The sequence below is a fragment of the Myxine glutinosa genome, chromosome 10 (genome assembly GCF_964187855.1).
Source record: "Myxine glutinosa chromosome 10, kmMyxGlut1.1, whole genome shotgun sequence".
Lineage (NCBI taxonomy): Eukaryota > Metazoa > Chordata > Myxini > Myxiniformes > Myxinidae > Myxine > Myxine glutinosa.
In genome coordinates, this window is record NC_136270.1 from 125,021,057 (window position 1) to 125,047,144 (window position 26,088).

Here is a 26,088-nt window from a genome sequence, read left to right on the forward strand (position 1 = left end):
TTTTTTGTGCAAAGCGGTGATGTTGGCTGATTTCCAAGCAGATGGCAGTTGAACTTGAGCAAAAGAGAGGGTGAAGAGAACAGAGAGAGGGAGTGAAAGAGCGGAAGAACAGGATTTTAGGACCCGTGGGCTGATGCCGTCAGGTCCAGTTGCAGAATCAGAGTCGAGGGTTGGAAATTTTCCACCTTGTCAGGAGGAAGTCTGGCCCACCTTTCCCCCTCCCCCCGCCCCACCCCAGCCCCAGCCCCCTCTCTCTCTGTCCCCTACCCCTCTCTATCTCTCTCTCCCCTTTCCCCCCCCCCATCTCCCCCTCCCCTCGTCCTCTCCTCCTCCTCGACCTCCCCTCCTTTCTCTCCCCCTCTCTTAATATTCCAATCACAAAGCGACTTTTTGTTGTTTGGCAATGCCGGGTACCATTCCTATTACTCAAATAAATGGTGCATCCTTTCCCCATTAATCGTTGCCCCAAATGGGCATAAGATATTTATAGCACATCTGTAACTTGATGTCCCACAATGAAAATGCCAACTTGCGGTGAAATCAAATTGTCCTGCACAAATCACATGAATGAAACAAACAAACAAGGCAACATACACCAAATACCTTCCTCGTGTCGGTTTACTTTGAAAAAGACCAAAATTGCTATTACATTCATTTTATCAAATATTATATACTTTAATATTCCTCAAGCAAAAAAATAATAATAATAAAAATATATATATATATATAAACACAAGACCATCGAATGAGGCAAAAAAACCAAACCAATTTTAAGAATTTAATACATTTGGAGAAATGGACAGAGCAGAATCGACTTTATGTCACTCGATCCTCAGCCAGAATCTTTGTCATTTTTTTCATGATGAAAGCTGCTCGCTGAGTGTTCGTTGTCAAAGCTTCAAAGTCAAAGTACGGAACCTTTCACGTGCACATACACACAAAAGCACCTTCAGATTGTCATAAAAGATTGGAAATAAAAACATTTGTAAAAGTGTAAAAAAAGAAAAGCCATTAGATGAACAATAATTAGAAATCACAATGTCAAGCAATGTGCCTCCACCCACATCAAGTCTTTGCTGACTAACTTTGACCTAAGACCTCAAGACCATTTGACCTCAATATCTAATCTGTACATATGTATCATGGCACATGAACCAAGTTTAGTTCAAATTCCCGAGCCAATGGTATCACATTAACAGGAGTTTTAATGACACCTCTGACCCTTGACCTTTTTGTAACAAATCATGGATGGACTCACTGGCGGAGGTTTATACATATTTGAACCAAAATTGGATTGTTAACAAACTCCCTCACTCTCTTCAATCCCACTCCTCACTCCAGGTCTTCAAAACAGCTGTCCACCACCACAATCCCCCATCCAAAACCTTGATCTTTTCTACCCCGTTAATCCACCCCAAATCCAACTATTTCAAATTCCCTGTTTTCTTTCCTGAAAGTCCTTCAAGTGTCCATCTTGTTTATCCCGTGTGCCCCACCTCAACCCTCCCCCTTCCACAGATCTCCTGAGGTCCCTGTTCCTTACTGTTATTGTCCTTCCCTCTGTCTCCCCATCTTGTCTCCCGCTCCCTTTATTATATGTTATATGTGTTAGCTCTTAAACGAGCCTCGACTTGGTATACAAAAAAAAATCCCTTCAGCTGTTCTCAACTATCACATTTTTTCACCTGTCATGACCTTTTTGACTTCTTGATGCCGAAATCGAATCAGTTCATTTTTGCATCATCATATATTACACTAAGTTTGGTCAAAATCCCATCACTGGTTCGCGGTAACAAATTTTTTACCGAACGGGACCTCTGGCCTTTGACCTCTTGACCCCATAATCTAATCAGTTTATCTACACATTATTATACATATTTGTACCAAGTTTGACATGAACCTCGAGAGCCGTTCTTAAGTTATTGCGGCAATGAAAACATATACATTGAGTGTACATCATGGTACAATAACAATACAGTGGGTGTACATCATGGTGCAATAACAATACCGTGAGTGTACATCATGGTACAATAACAATACAATGAGTGTACATCAAGGTACAATAACAATACAGTGAGTTTACATCATGGTACAATAACAATACAATGATTGTACATCATGGTACAATAACAATACAGTGAGTGTACATCATGGTACAATAACAATACAATGAGTGTACATTATGGTACAATAACAATACAATGAGTGTATATCATGGTACATCTTATCTCTTTGTGGCCTTAACCCTAACCTAACCCTAACCGGAGGGACTTAACATTGTGTCCCTCCGGACCCGGACGGATGGCTCCGGGAACTGTAGGTGGTAAGAGACGAGCGAGTAAAAATGGAGGTCATGAAGGGATAACGTGGACGAGCAGCTCCTTGGTGTGAAAAAGGAGATGGAGAACTAAGCCAAAGAGATAAGGCCACAGCTGTCCCCCAGCAAGGGGAGTGCACCAGAGAATGTGTGTGGATGTGGCAAGGTGTGTTAACCACTGAGACAACAGGGGACAGAGCAAGTGAAAGCAAATAATGCAAATGCAAAAGACCAGAGCAAATGGAACTAGAGCTTCCAGGGAAGCAGAACTCAACTGAACTGACTACCTTGTGTGGTAAGAGTCTCACACACCAAGTTTGATCAAAATCCATCAATATTTGTGGACGTTAAAGTCTTAACGTCGTTTCGGAGCTGAAAACAATATGGCGGCCTATGGCGGCCATTTTGTGACGGATCGGGTTGGAATGCAATAGCAACCTACCTTGTGTGGTAAGGGTTAAACATTCTAAGTTTGATCAAAATCTGTTAATATTTGTGGACGCTAGAGTGTTAACGTCGTTTTCATGACCAAAAACAAAATGGTCGCCTACGTCCGCCATTTTTCAACGGATCGGGCTGAAATGTAATACCAACCTGGTCCATGGGGTAAGGATGCCGCATGTCAAGTTTGTTCAGAATCGGTTGATATTTGTGGACGCTGGAGTGTTAACGTCGACAGGTTAACGGACGACAGACGACGACGACGACGACGACTTCAGTATGTGATGAAATTAACTGGACGGTAGTCCAGTTGAGTTAAAAAGCGAACTGGGGCGGTTCGAGCGCAATATTGTGTAGCTCACGGTAACGGATGGAATGCAGACGAGGTAGAATTCACAACTGCCTTGTGCTGCACGGCACATGAGGTGTTAACAACTATGCCAGGGGAAGCCATCTCAGTGATGACCTTGAATTCAGCCGTAAAAAAGTAGATTTGGGGTGCAGCAGCGGTGTGAGTTGGTTAAAGCTCAGCTGGCGATGCGGAGATAAGACCTGGTGAGCCGATAGCGGAATTGGCCCACGACAATAAACGCACCGTGCAAATCACGTATTTCAACCTGGACGTTTCGGCACAGGAGAGCTTGGCACTAGACCAGTTCATCTTGGCCGGGTGGGGGGGGGGGGGCGGGGGGGGGGGGGGGAACCACAACCTGAGTGGGCAGCTGGCGGTGCGACACCCGGCCTCCGTGAGCCAGGCGGCCAAGGCCGCCACCAGATGGGAGGCATCACTGCATCTTCTCCGGGGATCTGAGCGCTTGCTGGTGTCAGTTTGACAGGTGCGACTTACTTGTGGGACCTTTTGAACCAAACCAAGGCGATTGAGGGCCCTCAATGGAGGACATGGTGCGTGCTCCTCAGATGAACGTTGAACAGGTGTCGATTTGCCGACATTAGTTGGTGGACATGAAAAAAATCACACGGTGTAATTCTCAAAGAGTAGGCGAGCTATCGTCGGCACCAAAAAGAAAGAACAAATTCCTGCTCTAATCTTGGTTGAATGTCAGGCCTAGCCAGGTAGTTGGTGAAAGGTTCGGGCCAAAAGTTGCCCTGGTCAATCCCACAATAACATAGAAATAATTGTGGCTATAGAAGAAAAAGAAGAAAAAGAGACAAAGAAAAAATAAAAAGAAAAGAAGAGGAAAGAAAAAGAAGAGGAAAGAAAAAGAAGAGAAAAGAAAAAGAAGAGAAAAGAAAAAGAAGAAAAAAAAATAGAAGAAAAAGGAAAAGAGGAAAAAAATTAATAAATAAAAAAGGAGAAAAAGAAAAGAAAGGAAGAATAAGAAACAGGGATGCACACTGATATAAATATAACTGAATCTCTGGTTTGCTGAAAAAACCGAATTCACCGACCGCCATCTTGGTATTCACAATAACAAGAAAGCTCGATTAAAAACAAAACTCACAGTGCATTTAAAAACATGCTAATCTGTGATTTTTTTTCCATGTTGTTTGCGAAAGAACTTTCGGTCGGTAGCGAGTCCAAATACGATGTTCATATCTTTGAGTTATTGTACTTTCTGGATATAATTTGCATTTTTCTGGTAAATTGTGAATGTTTTGTTGTTTAGAGTTTTTGGCCATATGAATCTCTCATTGAGGTTTACACGATAACCTGCAAAAGTGAAAAAACAATCCTACACTTCCTTCACCTTCACTCCCCAGTTATACTCTCAAAAGTAATCTCCTGTTATCAATCTCTCCCTTTTAGTCTTTTCCACAGTAATGTATAAAATGTATCTTCAATTTATTTGTCAAACTTTTACATTTCTTGATATTTTATCCGCATTTCGACTCCTAATTATTTACCCTCAAAAGTAACTATAAATAATAATAATATATACTGATAAATACCCCAAACATTTACATGTCTTTTTATCCCCTAAACTGGGCAGTCGTACCGGCACCACGACGAAACCGGCTTGGCGAAGCTGCCTCTGCTTCAGTACAGAGAGGCCATGTTGGTCTTGGGACTGTAGAAGGAAGTGAGTGAAATCACAGGCTAAGAACACAACCCTGGTAGGGAAGAGAAGGGCAACAAAAGGGATAAATGATAATCAACCACGGGTGGGAAGGGGGGTCGGGGAGGAGAATAAAAAATGATTCCAACAGAAGAAAAACAATAGACTTTCACAGAGTATTTGGTGAAACAGGAAAATTAAAAAATCACAAATCATCTTGGCGTTAATGCAATGTGGCGCTGTATTGTTCACATTTCACCATAAAATGACACCAATGCCCCACTTAATTTTGTGACTTCTCATTTCGAAAACATGTTCATTCAAGAAGCTTTCACATTACACGATGTATAATTCAAGAAATGTGTTTATTTGACTTTGATGCACTCCTGAACAGCTGAAGAGACAACAACAACAACACAACATGCATTTTAAGGCCATTTTCCCTCCTAGAGCGGGCGTTAGCCTTGCGGTCCCCATGACAATCTTCTCCATTTTGCCCTATTTTCTGCATCTCTCCTTGTTAATCCCCTTGCCCGCATTTCTTCTTCCACCATCGTTAGCCAAGTCTTTCTCGGTCTTCCCCGTCCTCTACTTCCTTCTACATTCATTTCCATCACTCTTCTCAACCAGTCACTTTCATCCTTCCTCAACACATGACCAAACCATCTCAACCTGTTCCTCTTCACAGCATCAATCACAGGCTCTAGAGAACGAGTTGAAAATTGGTGATTGTACTCGGGGCATGCATGAGAAGGTTTTAAGCAGTAAAATAAATAAACAACGAGTAATCCTGGGGGTTCAGGGTGTTGGGGAAGATGCCAATTCTTTCTCTGTAAATGTGCATCATATAGTGTCACCTGGTGGGAGTGCGGACCAAGGACATGATCAAGGCCCCAGTTGGTAAGCCCCGCACTGTACTCTTGGGAACTTTAAAAACTCTAGAAAGTGTTTTATACCTTTCCCCAGATCTATGCCTCCTCACACAATTATATCTCAGAGTTCTACGGACAGTTCCTTGGACTTCATGGTCGAGTTTCTGCGCTGACATTCACTGTCAACCTTAGTGGGAATTTGTGGACCTTATGTAGAAAGGTGTGTTTCTTTCTAAATCATGTCCAATCAAGTTGTAGAGACATCTCAAGGGGTTCTTGAAATTTTCAAGTCGGATATACGTTTGAAAATGTTAGAGGAGGGATAATGTAAAGGCGAGTTTAGAGAATGTAGAAAGGAAGAGTTGTATGTGTTGGTGTGGTTTGAAATACTAATGCACTCAAGATATTTCAGCTTTTAATTTTAACCATTTTGTAAAAAAAATTCTAAAAAGATAATTTCACTTCAACATTATATGGGTTATTATGTGAAGATCAGTGACGAAAAAAATCTCAATTTAATGCATTTTAAATTCAGGCTGTAACACAACAAAATGTAAAAAAGTCAGGGGTGTGAATACTTTCTGAAGGCACTACAGGTAGTTTCACCAGAAGGGGGTTGATGGTGCACCATGTGTGCCCTAGCTGCAGAAACCTTGGGAAACAAAGCACGGAAAGAGCAGAGGGTGCAAGACCAGAAGCGAGGCGGGAGAAGAAAGAGACCACCACCCTGTCTGTGATGGCAAAGTGAAAGACCCTTTGACTCGGCTTCAACACTGGAGATTTCAATAATCTTGAAAACCTTGGTTTCCATGGCGTCAGGCTGAGCCAGATGTGAGGCAGGGAAGCCAGCCCCCAGGAGAGAGCAGTACGCCATTAAGGCCTTGGAGGTGGATGCGAGTTCAGTTGTGTCAAGGAAGGACTTTGCATGATGGAGCAGCTGGCTTTGGAGCCCAACTTTGAAATGTGGTTTGCCCAAGAAATACCATGGCTGATAGTGAGTCCCAGGAGTTTGAATGACTGAACTTCCTCAAGAGGCTACTTAAGAAAGCAATTATAAGTGTTTGCCAGACAGTCCTTTTAGAGAGACACCATGAGAGTGTGAGATTTGTCAGGATTGAAAGACATATTCCAAGTGTTTGACCAGCTTGTGATTTTATCAAGGTCCGAAGAGAGGCAGAGGCTCTGGCCTGCCTTATGAAGGATGAGTGATGTCATGGCAGAGGGTGAGTCATCAGCAAATAGATAAAGAGGATTTTACAGAGAGTCAGAGAGATCATTGATGAAGATCAGTAGGACTGAGCCCAGAACACTGGCTTGGGGAACTCAAGACTTTATTGGGAGAGGAGATGAAAGGATTCCGTTGAGTGCCACATTTTGGCTACCAGAGTAGAGTAAAGTCACCAAGCCATGTGTGAAGTTGGCCTTTGATACCACAGACAAATAATTTGGAGAGTAAGGCAGACTGCCAGACTGTATTAAAAGCATGAAATGTGTCCAGAGAGACGGCTCTAATCTCATATCTGACATCGAGGGCCTCCATCCTTTGTTGGGCGAGTCAAGGAAATATGTCTAAGGTGGAGTGACCTGGTCTGAAACCACATTGGTGATCTGAGATGAGGTTGTTGGAAAAAATAAATGATTTCATATCAATTGCAATGATGGATTCCATGACGTTGCTATGTTTGGAAGTAAGCTAATAGGTCTGCATTTCAGGGGATCCGTTTTTGCACCTTTTTATTTAATGTAGTGATGTTGGCTCATTTTTCAAGCAGATAGAAGATGACCTAGGGAAAATGATAGGGTGAAAAGGACAGAGAGATGATGTGAAAGAGGAGCAGATCAGGATGGTGGGACACGTGAGCGGATGCCGTCCGGATAATTTTCAGTGTCAGAGTCGAGAGTTTGAAAGAAACTTAAGTAATTAATAATTAATAATAATGTATAAAAGGGTGCAAGACCCTTTTAAAAGTGAAAAGTAAACGTAAAAAGTAAAGTTTTTTTACTAGAAAAGTAAAAAAAAGTTTAAAAGTAAAAGTGAAAAAGTGAAAAAAATTAATAAAATTAATTAAAATAGATAATAAAATTAATAATAATAATGGAGTGAGGAAGACCGCGGCCAATATAAATATGGCGTGAAAAGCCCTCGATCGGATGCTTACAATGCAGTGGTTCGGCCCGAGTTATCACTTGGCTCTCATCCTTTTAGAGGGATGATCCGGCCGCAGGCAACAGGACTTGGAGTTTCTGTACGTCAGAAGCATAAGTAAAGAACTGTGAAGCTTTTCCAGGAGACGGCGGATGGCGCACAGCCCTGAGGACCTTCTGTAGCTAAATTGATGACCCGTCTAGCCAGGTGGAAGCTTTGACGTTGTGTCCACCTGGCTCATCGAACAGTTCGATTCCAGACATGATGGTATATATTGTTGTGGATTCGGGGGTCGGCGCTCCCCTTACCAAGGGGGGGTTAGTCCCCTTGTCTTTTAAGCTGGCCGTTCCCCCAGTCCTCTAGAAGTTACAACGCTCCTCCGCGGTCAAGATTGGCCAGGGTGATTGGTCAAGATGGAGTCCCAAATACCTGCGTGCCAATCCCTCCGCGAAGCAGGGCAATAACTCCCGCTCGAACCACGGACAGGTGGAAATTGCCGAGCGGTTTAGCAATCCGCGATTCGAGCCGTTAGCAAAAAGACGAACCCGATTCTGAGCGGTACTAATCGTGCCACGTATATTCAATTGAGAAATCACGAGAGCGATCGAATAGAGGAAACCAAAGCGTAAGGAAGAACAAATATGATTTATTACTACACTGATAAAAGAGGAAACGAAAGAAGGGAATGTACAAGGGAAGAAGAAGAAGCAGACACAGGGCAACCTTATACAGTCTTAATTAACACGCCCAGGACAACACAAACAGACTTACACGAAAGGGGAATAGCAGGAAGGGAGATCCAAGCAGATGGGCCAGCGTTGGCTCCGGCCCCGGGTTCACACTCCACTCTGGTCCACGCTCCACCTCGGTTCAGGCTCCAGTTCCGCGGCGAAACCCGGCAGGCAGCGCGGTTGGTATTGTCGACGCGAGCGGACCTTACATAGCGGGGTTCATATATCGGGGAGGAATTGCGTCCGTGAATAAGAATGAATGATCGTTTTTTTAAAGGCCATTTTCCCCGCTGGAGCAGGGGTTAGCCTTGCGGGCCCCATGACAATCATGGTTCCCTGTTTGAGGCAATGTTTTTATGGCCGGATGCCCTTCCTGATGCCAACCCTTGGTCACGCTCTTACGATGCGCAGGGATACGGTGTACCTATTCTAAATCGGGGTACACACCATGATCATTCATCCCAGCAAGCTGGTACTCAATTTGCCGACCTCGGAAGGATGACAGGCTGAGTCAACCCCCCTGGCGTTAATTCAGCGATCGACCGGGATTCGAACCCAGGATCTTAGGATCCCAAGCCGGCACCCTAACCGCTAAGCTTTCACGCTTTCACGCTAAGCTTATTTAGCTCTTTCACGAGCCTCGATTCAGTATACAAAAGCCAACACCAGGCTCCGTCCGTGAATCGGAGGAATCGTGACGCGTGCCTCGTGACTCTCCACCCGCGTCTCTCGTCGTGGATCTCATTCTCTCCAATGGTGCCACTCTCCCCGGCAGACTCTCAGACTCCGACAGACTCCGACTCACTCTCCGACCGACCGACTCTCTAAGTAGTCCCACGCGAGCACTTGTATTACGCGCTCGCGTATCAAGCCGCGTGCTTTTTGGACACACCCACCGGTGAGCTCGCCTTGGCCCTGGTTGGTCGTGAGGGCTCACCGACTCCGCCATTAACAGGGCTACGCCTCGCTCCGATAACTCCTCCCCCTTCTTCTCCGCTCTGACCGCATGGTTAATGGTGTTTGGAGCGAGCGCTGAGGCGGCTGCGACTGGCAGAGGCGCGTAATACAATTTGGAGAGGGGCCAAGCCGCAAAATGAACGGGATTGAAAAGGGGCCTATGTTATTTGATTAATGCAATGCAGAGTCAAATTATTGGAAACAGAGCCTTACCTGAAACACATACTAATGAAATAACTGAAAGGTTCCTATGGTGTCCTACGTGTTGCAATATGGACTAACTAGGGTGCGACCTTTGACCTTTACCAAATGGGAATATTTACAGGGAGTTATTTACAATGGATTATTATTTACAAGTGCCAGTTCTGAAAACCGTAACAATATGAAGAATGAAGATATAGTCTTTGTGGTGAAGGCTAATGTAAATAGACAGGTAGAACAAAAGATGAGTTAAACAATAAGTTGAGCGAGGTATGCCAACTGTCATGGGAAGCAAGAAGATGACATTTTGGGAGTTAACCTTTCATCGGAGCAAAAGGGATCACACCCGAAACATCAGTTTCTCCTTGCTTCCCATGGTGGTTAGCACATCACACTCAACGTTGTGGTTATTTCATCAATTTTGACAGTATTTAAATAAGCACAAATACACAACGGGGTTTCCAATCCTTCCCATCCCATACATCCACCAATTTCTCATCTATCTATAATTCCAGTAATCTCTGTACGTCTGTACGTTTGTTTGTTTGTCTGTGACCGCTGTTTCTCGACAACTACCGGTCCGATATACTTGAAACTTGCCAGGTATATTGCTGGGGACCCGAGGATGTGCCTTTTCAAGGTTTCATATTAATCGGACAATTACTTACCGAGCTATGTCCAAAAAACGATTCAACCAATCAGAGAGCAGCGAACGATCGCGTGTGCCGAACGTGGAGGACACACTCTGCCTCGGATGGCACATTTGAGAGCGTATTCATTTATTTCACGTTTGCAAACTATGTTGGCGTTAAACTGTTTTAAAACTAATAAAACCGAATTTGCGATTCATTCGCTTTCCTGCGCGTTTGTGCACGCGATGGCGATTTCTTTACCAAACTCCGGAAGCCGTTCGCTTTGGACCAAACCATTGCATGTAAATAGAGGGGGGGGGATTGTCACCGTACTCGCAAGCCGTTCGCTTTGGACCAAACCATTTCATGTAAATAGAGGGGGGGGATATAATTTTAGATATAGATATAGTACGGGCAATGCCCTAGTCTATCTATAATTCCAGTAATCTCTGTTTGTACGTCTGTACGTTTGTACGTCTGTTTGTCTGTGACCGCTGTTTCTCGACAACCACGGGTCCGATATACTTTTAACTTGCCAGGTATATTGCTGGGGACCCGAGGATGTGCCTTTTCAAGGTTTCATATTAATCGGACAATTACTTACCGAGCTATGTCCAAAAAACGATTCAACCAATCAGAGAGCAGCGAACGATCGCGTGTGCCGAACGTGGAGGACACACTCTGCCTCGGATGGCACATTTGAGAGCGTATTCATTTATTTCACGTTTGCAAACTATGTTGGCGTTAAACTATGTTTTAAAACTAATAAAACCGAATTTGCGATTCATTCGCTTTCCTGCGCGTTTGTGCACGCGATGGCGATTTCTTTACCAAACTCCGGAAGCCGTTCGCTTTGGACCAAACCATTGCATGTAAATAGAGGGGGGGGATTGTCACCGTACTCGCAAGCCGTTCGCTTTGGACCAAACCATTTCATGTAAATAGAGGGGGGGGATATAATTTTAGATATAGATATAGTACGGGCAATGCCCTAGTATTATTCAAATCGTAGTATATTTAATGATTATCAAGTTAAAATTATCGTTACCTTATTAATTACTTAATGCATATATCAAATTAAGTGTTCCATCATGGTGCTATGTAACTACGATGGTGACGATGATGAAAACAAAGATCTCTATTGTAAGCTGAGAGGTAATGATGATTGCCGCTTTTATCACCACTGACCTACGTGCTCCAAGAGGCAGTGGTCTTAAGCCAATGTTGTCCAGCAGGTGAGGAGCTTCAAACTCGTGTAATGGCATTGGTGTCCCATTTGAGTTCAGTAATATTTCAGCATCTGCAAGAGGGATAGGAAAGTAAGAAAAATAAACAAGTACAGGTATGTGATTTTTGACATGAACATCATTTTCCAATTTGGGCTGGCCACTCCACCCTCGGCTCATCGTGTGCATCCCCACCTCATTGCTGACAGGTTGCATATGTCCCCGCCTCAATGTCCCTGCCTTGCCGCCCCCGCCTCACTTTGCAGTCTCTTGATCACCATACACATACTCACAGCGTCGCCCCACAAGTCCGGCCTTGCAGCCTCTGGACTGGCAGTGTGTGTCACTGCCTCACCTTGTCAGGCTGCTTGCACATTGAGTCACCTCATCAACGGTCAGTGACCCACACACTCACCACCAGTTGACGACCTGTCTTTGCCTTGCCACCACATTCTCTTCACCATCCCCTAGATTCCTGTGCACTCGCCTCGCCTCTGCGTGTATGCTCCCACCCTCGCCACGGAGCTGCCGTCCTCCTACCCCAGTCCTCGTCATGACACCACTTGCCGAGCTACACTCTTACCTCACGACTGCATGCTTGCACTCTCACCTCACCACAATACAGCGTGCCTGCACCCTCACCTCACCACTGCTTGTTTGCACCCTCTGCTCGGTACTGCACATCAAATTACATAAACAGCTGATAATTAATTAATAACACCAGATAATAAAGATGAAAACAAAGGGCAAACCAAATTTATAGTGCAGACATTTTGATTAAGATCGAGTATAATTCATTACCAAGAGGAGAAGCGCCTGTCCATGTGTGCGTCCATCACACTTTATCCAAGGGGGTTCCTGCTGTCTTTGAATAATAAAGGTGGTACCATTGGAAAGCTAATAATCGATTTACTTTGACCAAAAATTCTGTTCCTTCAATCAAAAATATGCCTGTTTTAAAAGCCATTCTTTCTCGGGGAAGAAGAAGAAGCAGGACTAATAGATTTAATGTCGCATGTCAAACAGTAAAACATCAGGAACCTTTTAGAACTAGAAGGATGCAATCGGAGATCACTGATGGTTCCTGATATAACCAACTCGTAATGTTAGCTTATTGGTAGCACTTCAAAAATTCTGCCTCAAAATGAAAACAAACGTATTTTTTCCCAATGCATGACACCATGGACACCAAGACTAAACACTTAATGCCCCATTCCGGGAACCATAACAAAGCGTGATGGACACGGAAGAAGCATACAAAATTATATATCGTATCACTGCTCGAAGCGAGAGAAAAAATATATAATAATGCATGGATATAGCACACAAACAACAACAGCCACAGCTACGACAACACCAAAAAGTGTGTTATAAAAGATCATTTGTTCACATGTTTTACTTCATTTTACATCCTCATTGAGATACATAAAGACATGCAATATGTTAATGAAGCCCAACTTGCATTCTTTTAATTAAACTTCCAGTCAAGCGATGGGTAGGCACAGCTAGTAAACTATGAAACGGAACAAATGAAAATTAAACGAAGAAGCGAAATGAAATGAAAAGGAGTGAAATGAAATGAATCAAAATGAAATTAAATGAAGCAGAGCGAAATGAAATTAAATGAAACTGAGTGAAAATAAATTTAAAAAGTGAAAATAAATTAAATGAAACGGAGTGAAAATAAATGAAATGAAATGGAGTGAAAATAAATTAAATGAAAATGAGTGAAAATAAATTAAACGAAACGGAGTGAAAATAAATTAAACGAAACGGAGTGAAAATAAATTAAATGACATGGAGTGAAAATAAATTAAATGAAACTGAGTGAATATAAATTAAACAAAACGGAATGAAAATAAATTAAACGAAACGGAGTGAAAATAAATTAAACGAAACCGAGTGAAAATAAATTAAACGAAACCGAGTGAAAATAAATGAACGAAACGGAGTGAAAATAAATTCAATGACATGGAGTGAAAATAAATCAAATGAAACTGAGTGAAAATAAATTAAATGAAACTGAGTGAAAATAAATTAAACGAAACAGAGTGAAAATAAATTAAACGAAATGGAGTGAAAATAAATTAAATGAAACGGAGTGAAAATAAATTAAATGAAACGGAGTGAAAATAAATTAAATGAAACTGAGTGAAAATAAATTAAACGAAACGGAGTGAAAATAAATTAAACGAAACGGAGTGAAAATAAATTAAACGAAACGGAGTGAAAATAAATTAAATGACACGGAATGAGGTGAAATTAAATGAAATGGATTGAAGTGAAATTAAATGAAATAGATTGAAATTAAATGAAATGAAACGGATTGAAGTGAAATTAAATGATACGGACTGAAATTAAATGAAACGCCATTTTATACAAACCCAAACCGGCATCACCTCAACTCACCATTTTAAATAACCCCAAACCTGGTTTTTTAAATAAGACTGGTGTTGGCTTAGTGGTTAGGGTGCCGGCTTGGGATCCTAGGATCCTGGGTTTGAATCCTGGTCGATCGCTGAATTAACGCCAGGGGGGTTGACTCAGCCTGTCATCCTTCCGAGGTTGGCAAATTGAGTACCAGTTCACTGGTAATTCCCTGTTTGTCGTTAAAGGCGGCAAAAAGGGTTGGCGGCAGGAAGGGCATCCGGCCGTAAAACATTGCTTCAAAAAGGGGACCACGGTGCCCAAAAAAGGCCAACCCCTGCTCTGCAGGGAAAAATGGCCTCCAAAGGTGGTTCCTTCTTTCTTCTTCAAACCGGCATCACCTAAACTCACCATTGTATACAAACCCAAACCGGCATCACCTCAACTCACCATTTTATACAAACCCAAACTGGCATCACCTCAACTCACAATTTTACACAAACCCAAACCGGCATCACCTCAACTCACAATTTTACACAAACCAAAACCGGAATTAACCTCAACTCACAATTTTATATAAACCAGCATCACCTTAACTCACAATTTTATACAAACAGAAACCGGCATCACCTCAACTCACAATTTTATACAAACCCAAACCGGCATCACCTCCTCACAATTTTATACAAACCCAAACCGGCATCACCTCAACTCACAATTTTATACAAACCCAAACCGGCATCACCTCAACTCACAATTTTATACAAACCCAAACCAGCATCACCTCAACTCACAATTTTATACAAACCCAAACCGGCATCACCTCAACTCACAATTTTATACAAACCCAAACCGGCATCACCTCAACTCACAATTTTATACAAACCCAAACCGGCATCACCTCAACTCACAATTTTATATAAACCAGCATCACCTTAACTCACAATTTTATACAAACACAAACCGGCATCACCTCAACTCACAATTTTATACAAACCCAAACCGGCATCACCTCCTCACAATTTTATACAAACCCAAACCGGCATCACCTCAACTCACAATTTTATACAAACCCAAACCGGCATCACCTCAACTCACAATTTTATACAAACCCAAACCGGCATCACCTCAACTCACAATTTTATACAAACCCAAACCGGCATCACCTCAACTCACAATTTTATACAAACCCAAACCGGCATCACCTCAACTCACAATTTTATACAAACCCAAACCGGCATCACCTCAACTCACCATTTTATACAAACCTAAACCGGCATCACCTCAACTCACAATTTTATACAAACCCAAACCGGCATCACCTTAACTCACAATTTTATACAAACCCAAACCGGCATCACCTCAACTCACAATTTTACACAAACCCAAACCGGCATCACCTCAACTCACCATTTTATACAAACCCAAACCGGCATCACCTCAACTCACCATTTTATACAAACCCAAACCGGCATCACCTCAACTCACCATTTTATACAAACCCAAACCGGCATCACCTCAACTCACCATTTTATACAAACCCAAACCGGCATCACCTCAACTCACAATTTTATACAAACCCAAACCGGCATCACCTCAACTCACAATTTTATATAAACCAGCATCACCTTAACTCACAATTTTATACAAACACAAACCGGCATCACCTCAACTCACAATTTTATACAAACCCAAACCGGCATCACCTCCTCACAATTTTATACAAACCCAAACCGGCATCACCTCAACTCACAATTTTATACAAACCCAAACCGGCATCACCTCAACTCACAATTTTATACAAACCCAAACCGGCATCACCTCAACTCACAATTTTATACAAACCCAAACCGGCATCACCTCAACTCACAATTTTATACAAACCCAAACCGGCATCACCTCAACTCACAATTTTATACAAACCCAAACCGGCATCACCTCAACTCACCATTTTATACAAACCCAAACCGGCATCACCTCAACTCACAATTTTATACAAACCCAAACCGGCATCACCTCAACTCACCATTTTATACAAACCTAAACCGGCATCACCTCAACTCACAATTTTATACAAACCCAAACCGGCATCACCTTAACTCACAATTTTATACAAACCCAAACCGGCATCACCTCAACTCACAATTTTACACAAACCCAAACCGGCATCACCTCAACTCACCATTTTATACAAACCCAAACCGGCATCACCTCAACTCACCATTTTATACAAACCCAAACCGGCATCACCTCAACTCACCATTTTATACAAACCCAAACTGGCATCACCTTAACTCACAATTTTATACAAACCCAAACCAGCATCACCTCAACTCACAATTTTCAAAAACCCAAACTGCCATCACCTTAACTCACAATTTTATACAAACCCAAACCGGCATCACCTCAACTCACAATTTTATACAAACCCAAACCGGCATCACCTCAACTCACAATTTTATACAAACCCAAACCGGCATCACCTCAACTCACAATTTTATACAAACCCAAACCGGCATCACCTCAACTCACAATTTTATACAAACCCAAACCGGCATCACCTCAACTCACAATTTTATACAAACCCAAACCGGCATCACCTCAACTCACAATTTTATACAAACCCAAACCGGTATCACCTCCTCACAATTTTATACAAACCCAAACCGGCATCACCTCCTCACAATTTTATACAAACCCAAACCGGCATCACCTCAACTCACAATTTTATACAAACCCAAACCGGCATCACCTCCTCACAATTTTATACAAACCCAAACCGGCATCACCTCAACTCACAATATTATACAAACCCAAACCGGCATCACCTCAACTCACAATTTTATACAAACCCAAACCGGCATCACCTCAACTCACCATTTTATACAAACCCAAACCGGCATCACCTCAACTCACCATTTTATACAAACCCAAACCGGCATCACCTCAACTCACAATTTTATACAAACCCAAACCGGCATCACCTCAACTCACAATTTTATACAAACCCAAACCGGCATCACCTCCTCACAATTTTATACAAACCCAAACCGGCATCACCTCCTCACAATTTTATACAAACCCAAACCGGCATCACCTCAACTCACAATTTTATACAAACCCAAACCGGCATCACCTCCTCACAATTTTATACAAACCCAAACCGGCATCACCTCAACTCACAATTTTATACAAACCCAAACCGGCATCACCTCAACTCACAATTTTATACAAACCCAAACCAGCATCACCTCAACTCACAATTTAATACAAACCCAAACCGGCATCACCTCAACTCACAATTTAATACAAACCCAAACCGGCATCACCTCAACTCACAATTTTATACAAACCCAAACCGGCATCACCTCAACTCACAATTTTACACAAACCCAAACCGGCATCACCTCAACTCACCATTTTATACAAACCCAAACCGGCATCACCTCAACTCACCATTTTATACAAACCCAAACCGGCATCACCTCAACTCACAATTTTACACAAACCCAAACCGGCATCACCTCAACTCACCATTTTATACAAACCCAAACCGGCATCACCTTAACTCACAATTTTACACAAACCCAAACCGGCATCACCTTAACTCACAATTTTATACAAACCCAAACCGGCATCACCTCAACTCACAATTTTATACAAACCCAAACCGGCATCGCCTCAACTCACAATTTTATATAAACCAAAACCGGCATCACCTTAACTCACAATTTTATATAAACCAAAACCGGCATCACCTCAACTCACAATTTTATACAAACCCAAACCGGCATCGCCTCAACTCACAATTTTATATAAACCAAAACCGGCATCACCTTAACTCACAATTTTATATAAACCAAAACCGGCATCACCTTAACTCACCATTTTATACAAACCCAAACCGGAATTAACCTCAACTCACAATTTTATATAAACCAGCATCACCTTAACTCACAATTTTATATAAACCGGCATCACCTTAACTCACAATTTTATACAAACCCAAACCTGCATCACCTTAACTCACAATTTTATACAAACCCAAACCGGCATAACCTCAACTCACAATTTTATACAAACACAAACCGGCATCACCTCAACTCACAATTTTATACAAACCCAAACCGGCATCACCTCCTCACAATTTTATACAAACCCAAACCGGCATCACCTCAACTCACAATTTTATACAAACCCAAACCGGCATCGCCTCAACTCACAATTTTATACAAACCCAAACCGGCATCACCTCAACTCACAATTTTACACAAACCCAAACCGGCATCACCTCAACTCACAATATTATACAAACCCAAACCGGCATCACCTCCTCACAATTTTACACAAACCCAAACCGGCATCACCTCAACTCACAATTTTATACAAACCCAAACCGGCATCACCTCCTCACAATTTTATACAAACCCAAACCGGCATCACCTCAACTCACCATTTTATACAAACCCAAACCGGCATCACCTCAACTCACAATTTTACACAAACCCAAACCGGCATCACCTCAACTCACAATATTATACAAACCCAAACCGGCATCACCTCCTCACAATTTTATACAAACCCAAACCGGCATCACCTCAACTCACAATTTTATACAAACCCAAACCGGCATCACCTCAACTCACAATATTATACAAACCCAAACCGGCATCACCTCCTCACAATTTTACACAAACCCAAACCGGCATCACCTCAACTCACAATTTTATACAAACCCAAACCGGCATCACCTCAACTCACAATATTATACAAACCCAAACCGGCATCACCTCAACTCACAATTTTATACAAACCCAAACCGGCATCACCTCAACTCACAATTTTACACAAACCCAAACCGGCATCACCTCAACTCACAATTTTATACAAACCCAAACCGGCATCACCTTACAACAACAACACAACATGCATTTTCAAGGCCATTTTCCCTACTAGAGCGGGGGTTAGCCTTGCGGTCCCCATGACAATCTTCTCCATCTTGCCCGATTTTCTGCATCTCTCCTTGTTAACCCCCTTGCCCGCATTTCTTCTTCCACCATCTTTAGCCAAGTCTTTCTCGGTCTTCCCCGTCCTCTACTTCCTTCTACATTCATTTCCATCACTCTTCTCAACCAGTCACTTTCATCCTTCCTCAACACATGACCAAACCATCTCAACCTGTTCCTCTTCACAGCATCAATCACAGGCTCTATTCCCATCATCTTTCGCAATTCATCATTTGTCTTCATCATTCTTTCATCATCATTCATCATTCATCAAAACCGGCATCACCTCAACTCACAATTTTATAAAAACCCAAACCGGCATCACCTCAACTCACAATTTTATAAAAACCCAAACCGGCATCACCTCAACTCACAATTTTATACAAACCCAAACCGGCATCACCTCCTCACAATTTTATACAAACCCAAACCGGCATCACCTCAACTCACCATTTTATACAAACCCAAACCGGCATCACCTCAACTCACAATTTTACACAAACCCAAACCGGCATCACCTCAACTCACAATATTATACAAACCCAAACCGGCATCACCTCCTCACAATTTTATACAAACCCAAACCGGCATCACCTCAACTCACAATTTTATACAAACCCAAACCGGCATCACCTCAACTCACAATATTATACAAACCCAAACCGGCATCACCTCCTCACAATTTTACACAAACCCAAACCGGCATCACCTCAACTCACAATTTTATACAAACCCAAACCGGCATCACCTCAACTCACAATATTATACAAACCCAAACCGGCATCACCTCAACTCACAATTTTATACAAACCCAAACCGGCATCACCTCAACTCACAATTTTACACAAACCCAAACCGGCATCACCTCAACTCACAATTTTATACAAACCCAAACCGGCATCACCTTACAACAACAACACAACATGCATTTTCAAGGCCATTTTCCCTACTAGAGCGGGGGTTAGCCTTGCGGTCCCCATGACAATCTTCTCCATCTTGCCCGATTTTCTGCATCTCTCCTTGTTAACCCCCTTGCCCGCATTTCTTCTTCCACCATCTTTAGCCAAGTCTTTCTCGGTCTTCCCCGTCCTCTACTTCCTTCTACATTCATTTCCATCACTCTTCTCAACCAGTCACTTTCATCCTTCCTCAACACATGACCAAACCATCTCAACCTGTTCCTCTTCACAGCATCAATCACAGGCTCTATTCCCATCATCTTTCGCAATTCATCATTTGTCTTCATCATTCTTTCATCATCATTCATCATTCATCAAAACCGGCATCACCTCAACTCACAATTTTATAAAAACCCAAACCGGCATCACCTCAACTCACAATTTTATAAAAACCCAAACCGGCATCACCTCAACTCACAATTTTATACAAACCCAAACCGGCATCACCTTAACTCACAATTTTATACAAACCCAAACCGGCATCACCTTAACGCACAATTTTATACAAACCCAAACCGGCATCACCTCCTCACAATTTTAGATAAACCCAAACCGGCATCACCTTAACTCACAATTTTATATAAACCCAAACCGGCATCACCTCAACTCACAATTTTATACAAATGAAACCCAAACCGGCATCACCTCAACTCACAATTTTATACAAATGAAACCCAAACCGGCATCACCTTAACTCACAATTTTATACAAACCCAAACCGGCATCACCTTAACTCACAATTTTATACAAACCCAAACCGGCATCACCTCCTCACAATTTTATACAAACCCAAACCGGCATCACCTCAACTCACAATTTTATACAAACCCAAACCGGCATCGCCTCAACTCGCGATTTTATATGAACCAAAACCGGCATCACCTCAACACACAATTTTACACAAACCCAAACCGGCATCACCTTAACTCACCATTTTATACAAACCCAAACCGGCATCACCTCAACTCACAATTTTACACAAACCAAAACCGGCATCAACTTAACTCACAATTTTATATAAACCAAAACCGGCATCACCTCAACTCACAATTTTATATAAACCCAAACCGGCATCACCTCAACTCACAATTTTATACAAACCCAAACCAGCATCACCTTAACTCACAATTTTACACAAACCAAAACCGGCATCACCTCAACTCACAATTTTATATAAACCAGCATCACCTTAACTCACCATTTTATACAAACCCAAACCGGCATCACCTAAACTCACAATTTTACACAAACCCAAACCAGCATCACCTTAACTCACCATTTTATACAAACCCAAACCAGCATCACCTCAACTCACAATTTAATACAAACCCAAACCAGCATCACCTCAACTCACAATTTTACACAAACCAAAACCGGCATCACCTCAACTCACAATTTTATATAAACCAGCATCACCTTAACTCACAATTTTACACAAACCCAAACCAGCATCACCTTAACTCACAATTTTACACAAACCAAAACCGGCATCACCTCAACTCACAATTTTATATAAACCAGCATCACCTTAACTCACCATTTTATACAAACCCAAACCGGCATCACCTAAACTCACAATTTTACACAAACCCAAACCGGCATCACCTTAACTCACAATTTTATACAAACCCAAACCGGCATCACCTTAACTCACAATTTTATACAAACCCAAACCGGCATCACCTCAACTCACCATTTTATTAAAACCCAAACCGGCATCACCTCAACTCACAATTTTATACAAACCCAAACCGGCATCACCTCAACTCACAATTTTATACAAACCCAAACCGGCATCACCTCAACTCACAATTTTATACAAACCCAAACCGGCATCACCTTAACTCACAATTTTATACAAACCCAAACCGGCATCACCTTAACTCACAATTTTATACAAACCCAAACTGCCATCACCTTAACTCACAATTTTATACGAACCCAAACTGGCATCACCTCAACTCACCATTTTATACAAACCCAAACCAGCATCACCTTACAACAACAACACAACATGCATTTTAAAGGCCATTTTCCCTACTAGAGCAGGGGTTAGCCTTGCGGTCCCCATGACAATCTTCTCCATTTTGCCCTATTTTCTGCATCTCTCCTTGTTAACCCCCTTGCCCGCATTTCTTCTTCCACCATCTTTAGCCAAGTCTTTCTCGGTCTTCCCCGTCCTCTACTTCCTTCTACATTCATTTCCATCACTCTTCTCAACCAGTCACTTTCATCCTTCCTCAACACATGACCAAACCATCTCAACCTGTTCGTCTTCACAGCATCAATCACATCCTCTATTCCCATCATCTTTCGCAATTCATCATTTGTCTTCATCATTCATTCATCATCATTCATCATTCATCAAAACCGGCATCACCTTAACTCACAATTTTATGCAAACCCAAACCGGCATCACCTTAACTCACAATTTTATACAAACCCAAACCGGCATCACCTCAACTCACAATTTTATACAAACCCAAACCGGCATCACCTCAACTCACAATTTTATATAAACCAAAACCGGCATCACCTCAACTCACAATTTTATATAAACCAGCATCACCTTAACTCACCATTTTATACAAACCCAAACCGGCATCACCTCAACTCACCATTTTAAATAAACCCAAACCGGCATCACCTAAACTCACCATTTTATACAAACCCAAACCGGCATCACCTAAACTCACCATTTTATACAAACCCAAACCGGCATCACCTCAACTCACCATTTTAAATAAACCCAAACCGGCATCACTTTAACTCACCATTTTTTACAAACCCAAACCGGCATCACCTTAACTGACTATCTATAATAATAATGTGTGTCAGTCCGTCTCCTCCATAACTCCAAAACCATGAAACCTAGTGGCCCCAAACTTTGCATGCATACTTCTCGACCTCCAAGAGATTGCATGAATGGAAACTGGGTGTTTGGGTGTGCTCAAGCACCCTTTTTGAAGATAATTAACGGTCCTATTTAATTTAAACAAAAACAGGCTTTATCTTTGGTCAGTCAGTTATCCCTTGCAGTGGTCTTATGTTTTTTCGGCCTGCTCAAAAATGCTTTGCATTGGAACAGGCCACAATGGTGCACGAGTAAGCACTCAAAATTTCTGATTTCACTTTCCTCACTCACATCATTGAATGTCTGATCTTCATGCTTACGAATCGCTGTATGCATCGCTATTGTAGGTGCTATAGTTTTCAAATTAGGAACTTCGAGAGATTTTATGCAAAGCCCTCTCATGGTCGAATTAAAGTATCTAATCAAAGTTCTCATCTTTTTAAAAGAGAGTGGGAAATCCATAAGTATTATGTATTACATAAGATAAAGGCTCCTTCGTTCACCACTGTTGTGTCTGGCCACGTGGCGTAATGCCATAAAAAGTAAGTCATTCCTTATCAACTGATCATGTTTGTAAGCCATGGCGATAGAGTTGCAAGACGTGTGTTTCTGCACGATTAAGCTCTCAATATTTGTGTTTTCACTTTCCTCACACATCATCGAATGTCTGATCTTCATACCTACAAATTGCTGTATACAATCGCTATTATAGGTGCTATAGTTTTCAAATTTGGAACCACTCCCCCCCCCCCCCCCCCCCTCCTCATCATCCTCCCAGCCTGCATTCATGTGGTTGGGCCCACACCCCACAGTGTCGTGCGGTGCCTCACCTGCTAAAAATGTGCTATTTTGTTTTCCCCCTTTTTGTGCCAGCTGTTCACATTATATGACCCGTCACGTTCACATAAATAGATGCACATAAAAATAATGTCAGTCGACCATGGATTGGAGTTCCGCCATGTTGGTTTGAGCTGTGCAATGGATCCATTAACATATTGTGCTCTCTGTGACTTGATGCATTTTTGAATTGAATTACGACAATTTCCCACTTGAATTCCTCTTTATAAGACCTCTGTTTCGAAACAAGGCAAATCTTCGGGATTGTCGTTTTGATGCACCGGCGGAGAGGGCGGGGGGTGGGAGGGGGGGAGGGGGGCAATGCCCCCCTCAATATTTTAAAGTAGTTTATAATTAATATAAAAACATCCCGTATACACGTGAGTAACAATAATGAACGTAAACTGTATTTGTGATTTCACGTACACTGTAACTACACTAACAAACGGTCATTCTGGAAGTCAAACCTAGGTACCCATTATTATTATTATTATTATTATTGTTAAGCCCTTGCCCCTCCCCCCCCCCCCCCCGACCCCCAAATAGAGAAGTCAAACTACACCTATGTTTTATGTACTTTATGTGTGTATGTGTATGTCTAGATTACTGTAACTAATTAACCAGTGGGATTGACGTGAAGGCTTCCGACGCCACACCTGGGTACTCCGTGTGGCATTCTCCCAACTTAAGAAGGCAAAATAAATCAAATTAAAGGTCAAATTAAAGGGAGGATTACAATAAGTAAAGCAACATGAAAGATGGCCCTTACCAATCCACCAACACAACGTGGTGCTCAAGCTAGTACGGAAGAGGCTTTCATCGCCACCAAAGCTTGAGCTCACTGCTTGGACGAGCAAAGGATGCATCGACGTCCTTTCTTTCCTTGCCATGTTGTTCCTTAATGGGCTTTGCTCTTTCAGCTCTAAAGGTTTCACGATGTCCTTGGAAATAAAAGGACCTTGGTACTCGGGACACTCCAGTCGTGCACAGGTGTTAATGTGCATGAGCTTGCATGTGAGAGACTGAAGTTTTGAAACAAAATCTCCTAGTGGGAGAAAACAACATAAGCTTTTGCAGCCTGAAGAAAACAAGATGAATAAAAAAAAGATAAGTGCATAAGTAAATAACTAAATGGTAGCAAAAGATTAAAAATGATTTCATATTGAAAAATACTCTCATGCAGACTTTTTTTTTATCCACAATGTATTCCAAACAATGTTTTCTTTTGCTGCCTACCATATTCATCCACCATCTTCAAATAGAAGCTTGAAGAAAGAACCTGTGCAAGGAGATTTGGCTGTGGGAGTCCAAGAACACACAGGCACCACACCACCATCAGCTGTGTGGACAACTTCAGATGATCAAACTCGGCTTCAAGGCGCTTGAACACCTGTCAAAATGATACATCAGTGGTGGAGAATTTGTGTTAAAGAACCACCATAATGTATCACAGAATGATGATTTCCTTGATACAAGAACAAAACATTGACTCTTTCCAGTTTGACATTTTACAAAGTAATTTGTAGTTTTGTTACATGTATGAAAGGAAATAAATGTAAAATGTGTACTCTTTTTGGATTAAGCAATTTAATTTGGAGAGGTTAACAAAATAGTAGTTTCATGTTTTTTTACTTCAAAGTTGAGGCAGAACAGAACAGAACATAAAAGAACAGGCAGAACATAATGGAAAGGGGGGAACATCAACAGCAAGGTAGAGGAACACAACAGAGGGACACTCCGAGGATGAAAGGGCATATGGAAGAATGTTATCAAAGAAAGGGGGAGGAGGACACACGGGTGAACAAGATGGATAAAAGCTCAAACGCAAAAAGAGGAAGGGAAAACCGAGGATGAAGGGGGGGGGGGGGGGAAAGAGGCTGAGATAGAGGGGAGAAAAATCTCCTCCCTGACTTAAATGATATGGGTACTGTTCACATTATTTTTAAAAACAACACATTCATCAGAGCTAATAATTCCTTCTTTTGCTCCTCAGTGTGCTCAGTTTGTTTTATTTTCCGTAATTCTTCTAGTCTCCTTTTAATCTCATAAATTCCAATATTATGATACTTATTCATTGTCTCTATTTTCTCCCTCTCCTCCTTTTCCTTCTCATTTTTCTCACTTTTCCTTTTCTCCTTCTCTTCCCTAACTTTTTTTTCTTCATCATCTTCCTCTTTAACTTCTTCCTCCTCAGTGGTCCTCGCACTCCTTGAACCACTTTCACCCCACAGAATATCAAGCATATATTCACTGGATTTTGAGATGTTCTTGTATCTGGAATTATTTTTTCACAACAGGAAACCAATAAGATTTGTTCTGAATTTCTAAAGATTTCTATATTTCATCACCTTTAGAAACTCATTTTTAGTTAATACTTGAATCAAATCTGCATTTGTAGGTTTACCAATATTAGTATATGGCTCGTTGGGAATTACATTTTCCATGTCTATTACAATGTATTACATATGGAACATAATACCAAGCACACTTTCTTGTAAGAATCCTTAGGCCACAAAAATGTTAA

At 41.8% G+C, this 26,088-nt stretch overlaps 1 protein-coding gene across 8 annotated transcripts in view; it reads right to left on the reverse strand.

Moving 5' to 3' along the window:
- Positions 1-764: 764 nt before the first annotated feature.
- LOC137433800 (FAST kinase domain-containing protein 4) overlaps positions 765-26,088 on the reverse strand; it is a 45,237-nt gene continuing 19,913 nt past the window's right edge. For all 8 annotated transcript variants that reach the window (XM_078786068.1, XM_068126162.2, XM_078786065.1 and 5 more), the window contains exons 9-13: positions 24,801-24,954; positions 24,334-24,609; positions 11,504-11,615; positions 4,717-4,831; positions 765-918 (exon numbers count right to left, since the gene is read on the reverse strand). In XM_078786068.1, coding sequence (XP_078642194.1) covers positions 817-918; positions 4,717-4,831; positions 11,504-11,615; positions 24,334-24,609; positions 24,801-24,954 — 759 coding nt within the window. In that variant the 3' untranslated portion in view covers positions 765-816. The remainder of the gene's footprint in view (positions 919-4,716; positions 4,832-11,503; positions 11,616-24,333; positions 24,610-24,800; positions 24,955-26,088) is intronic.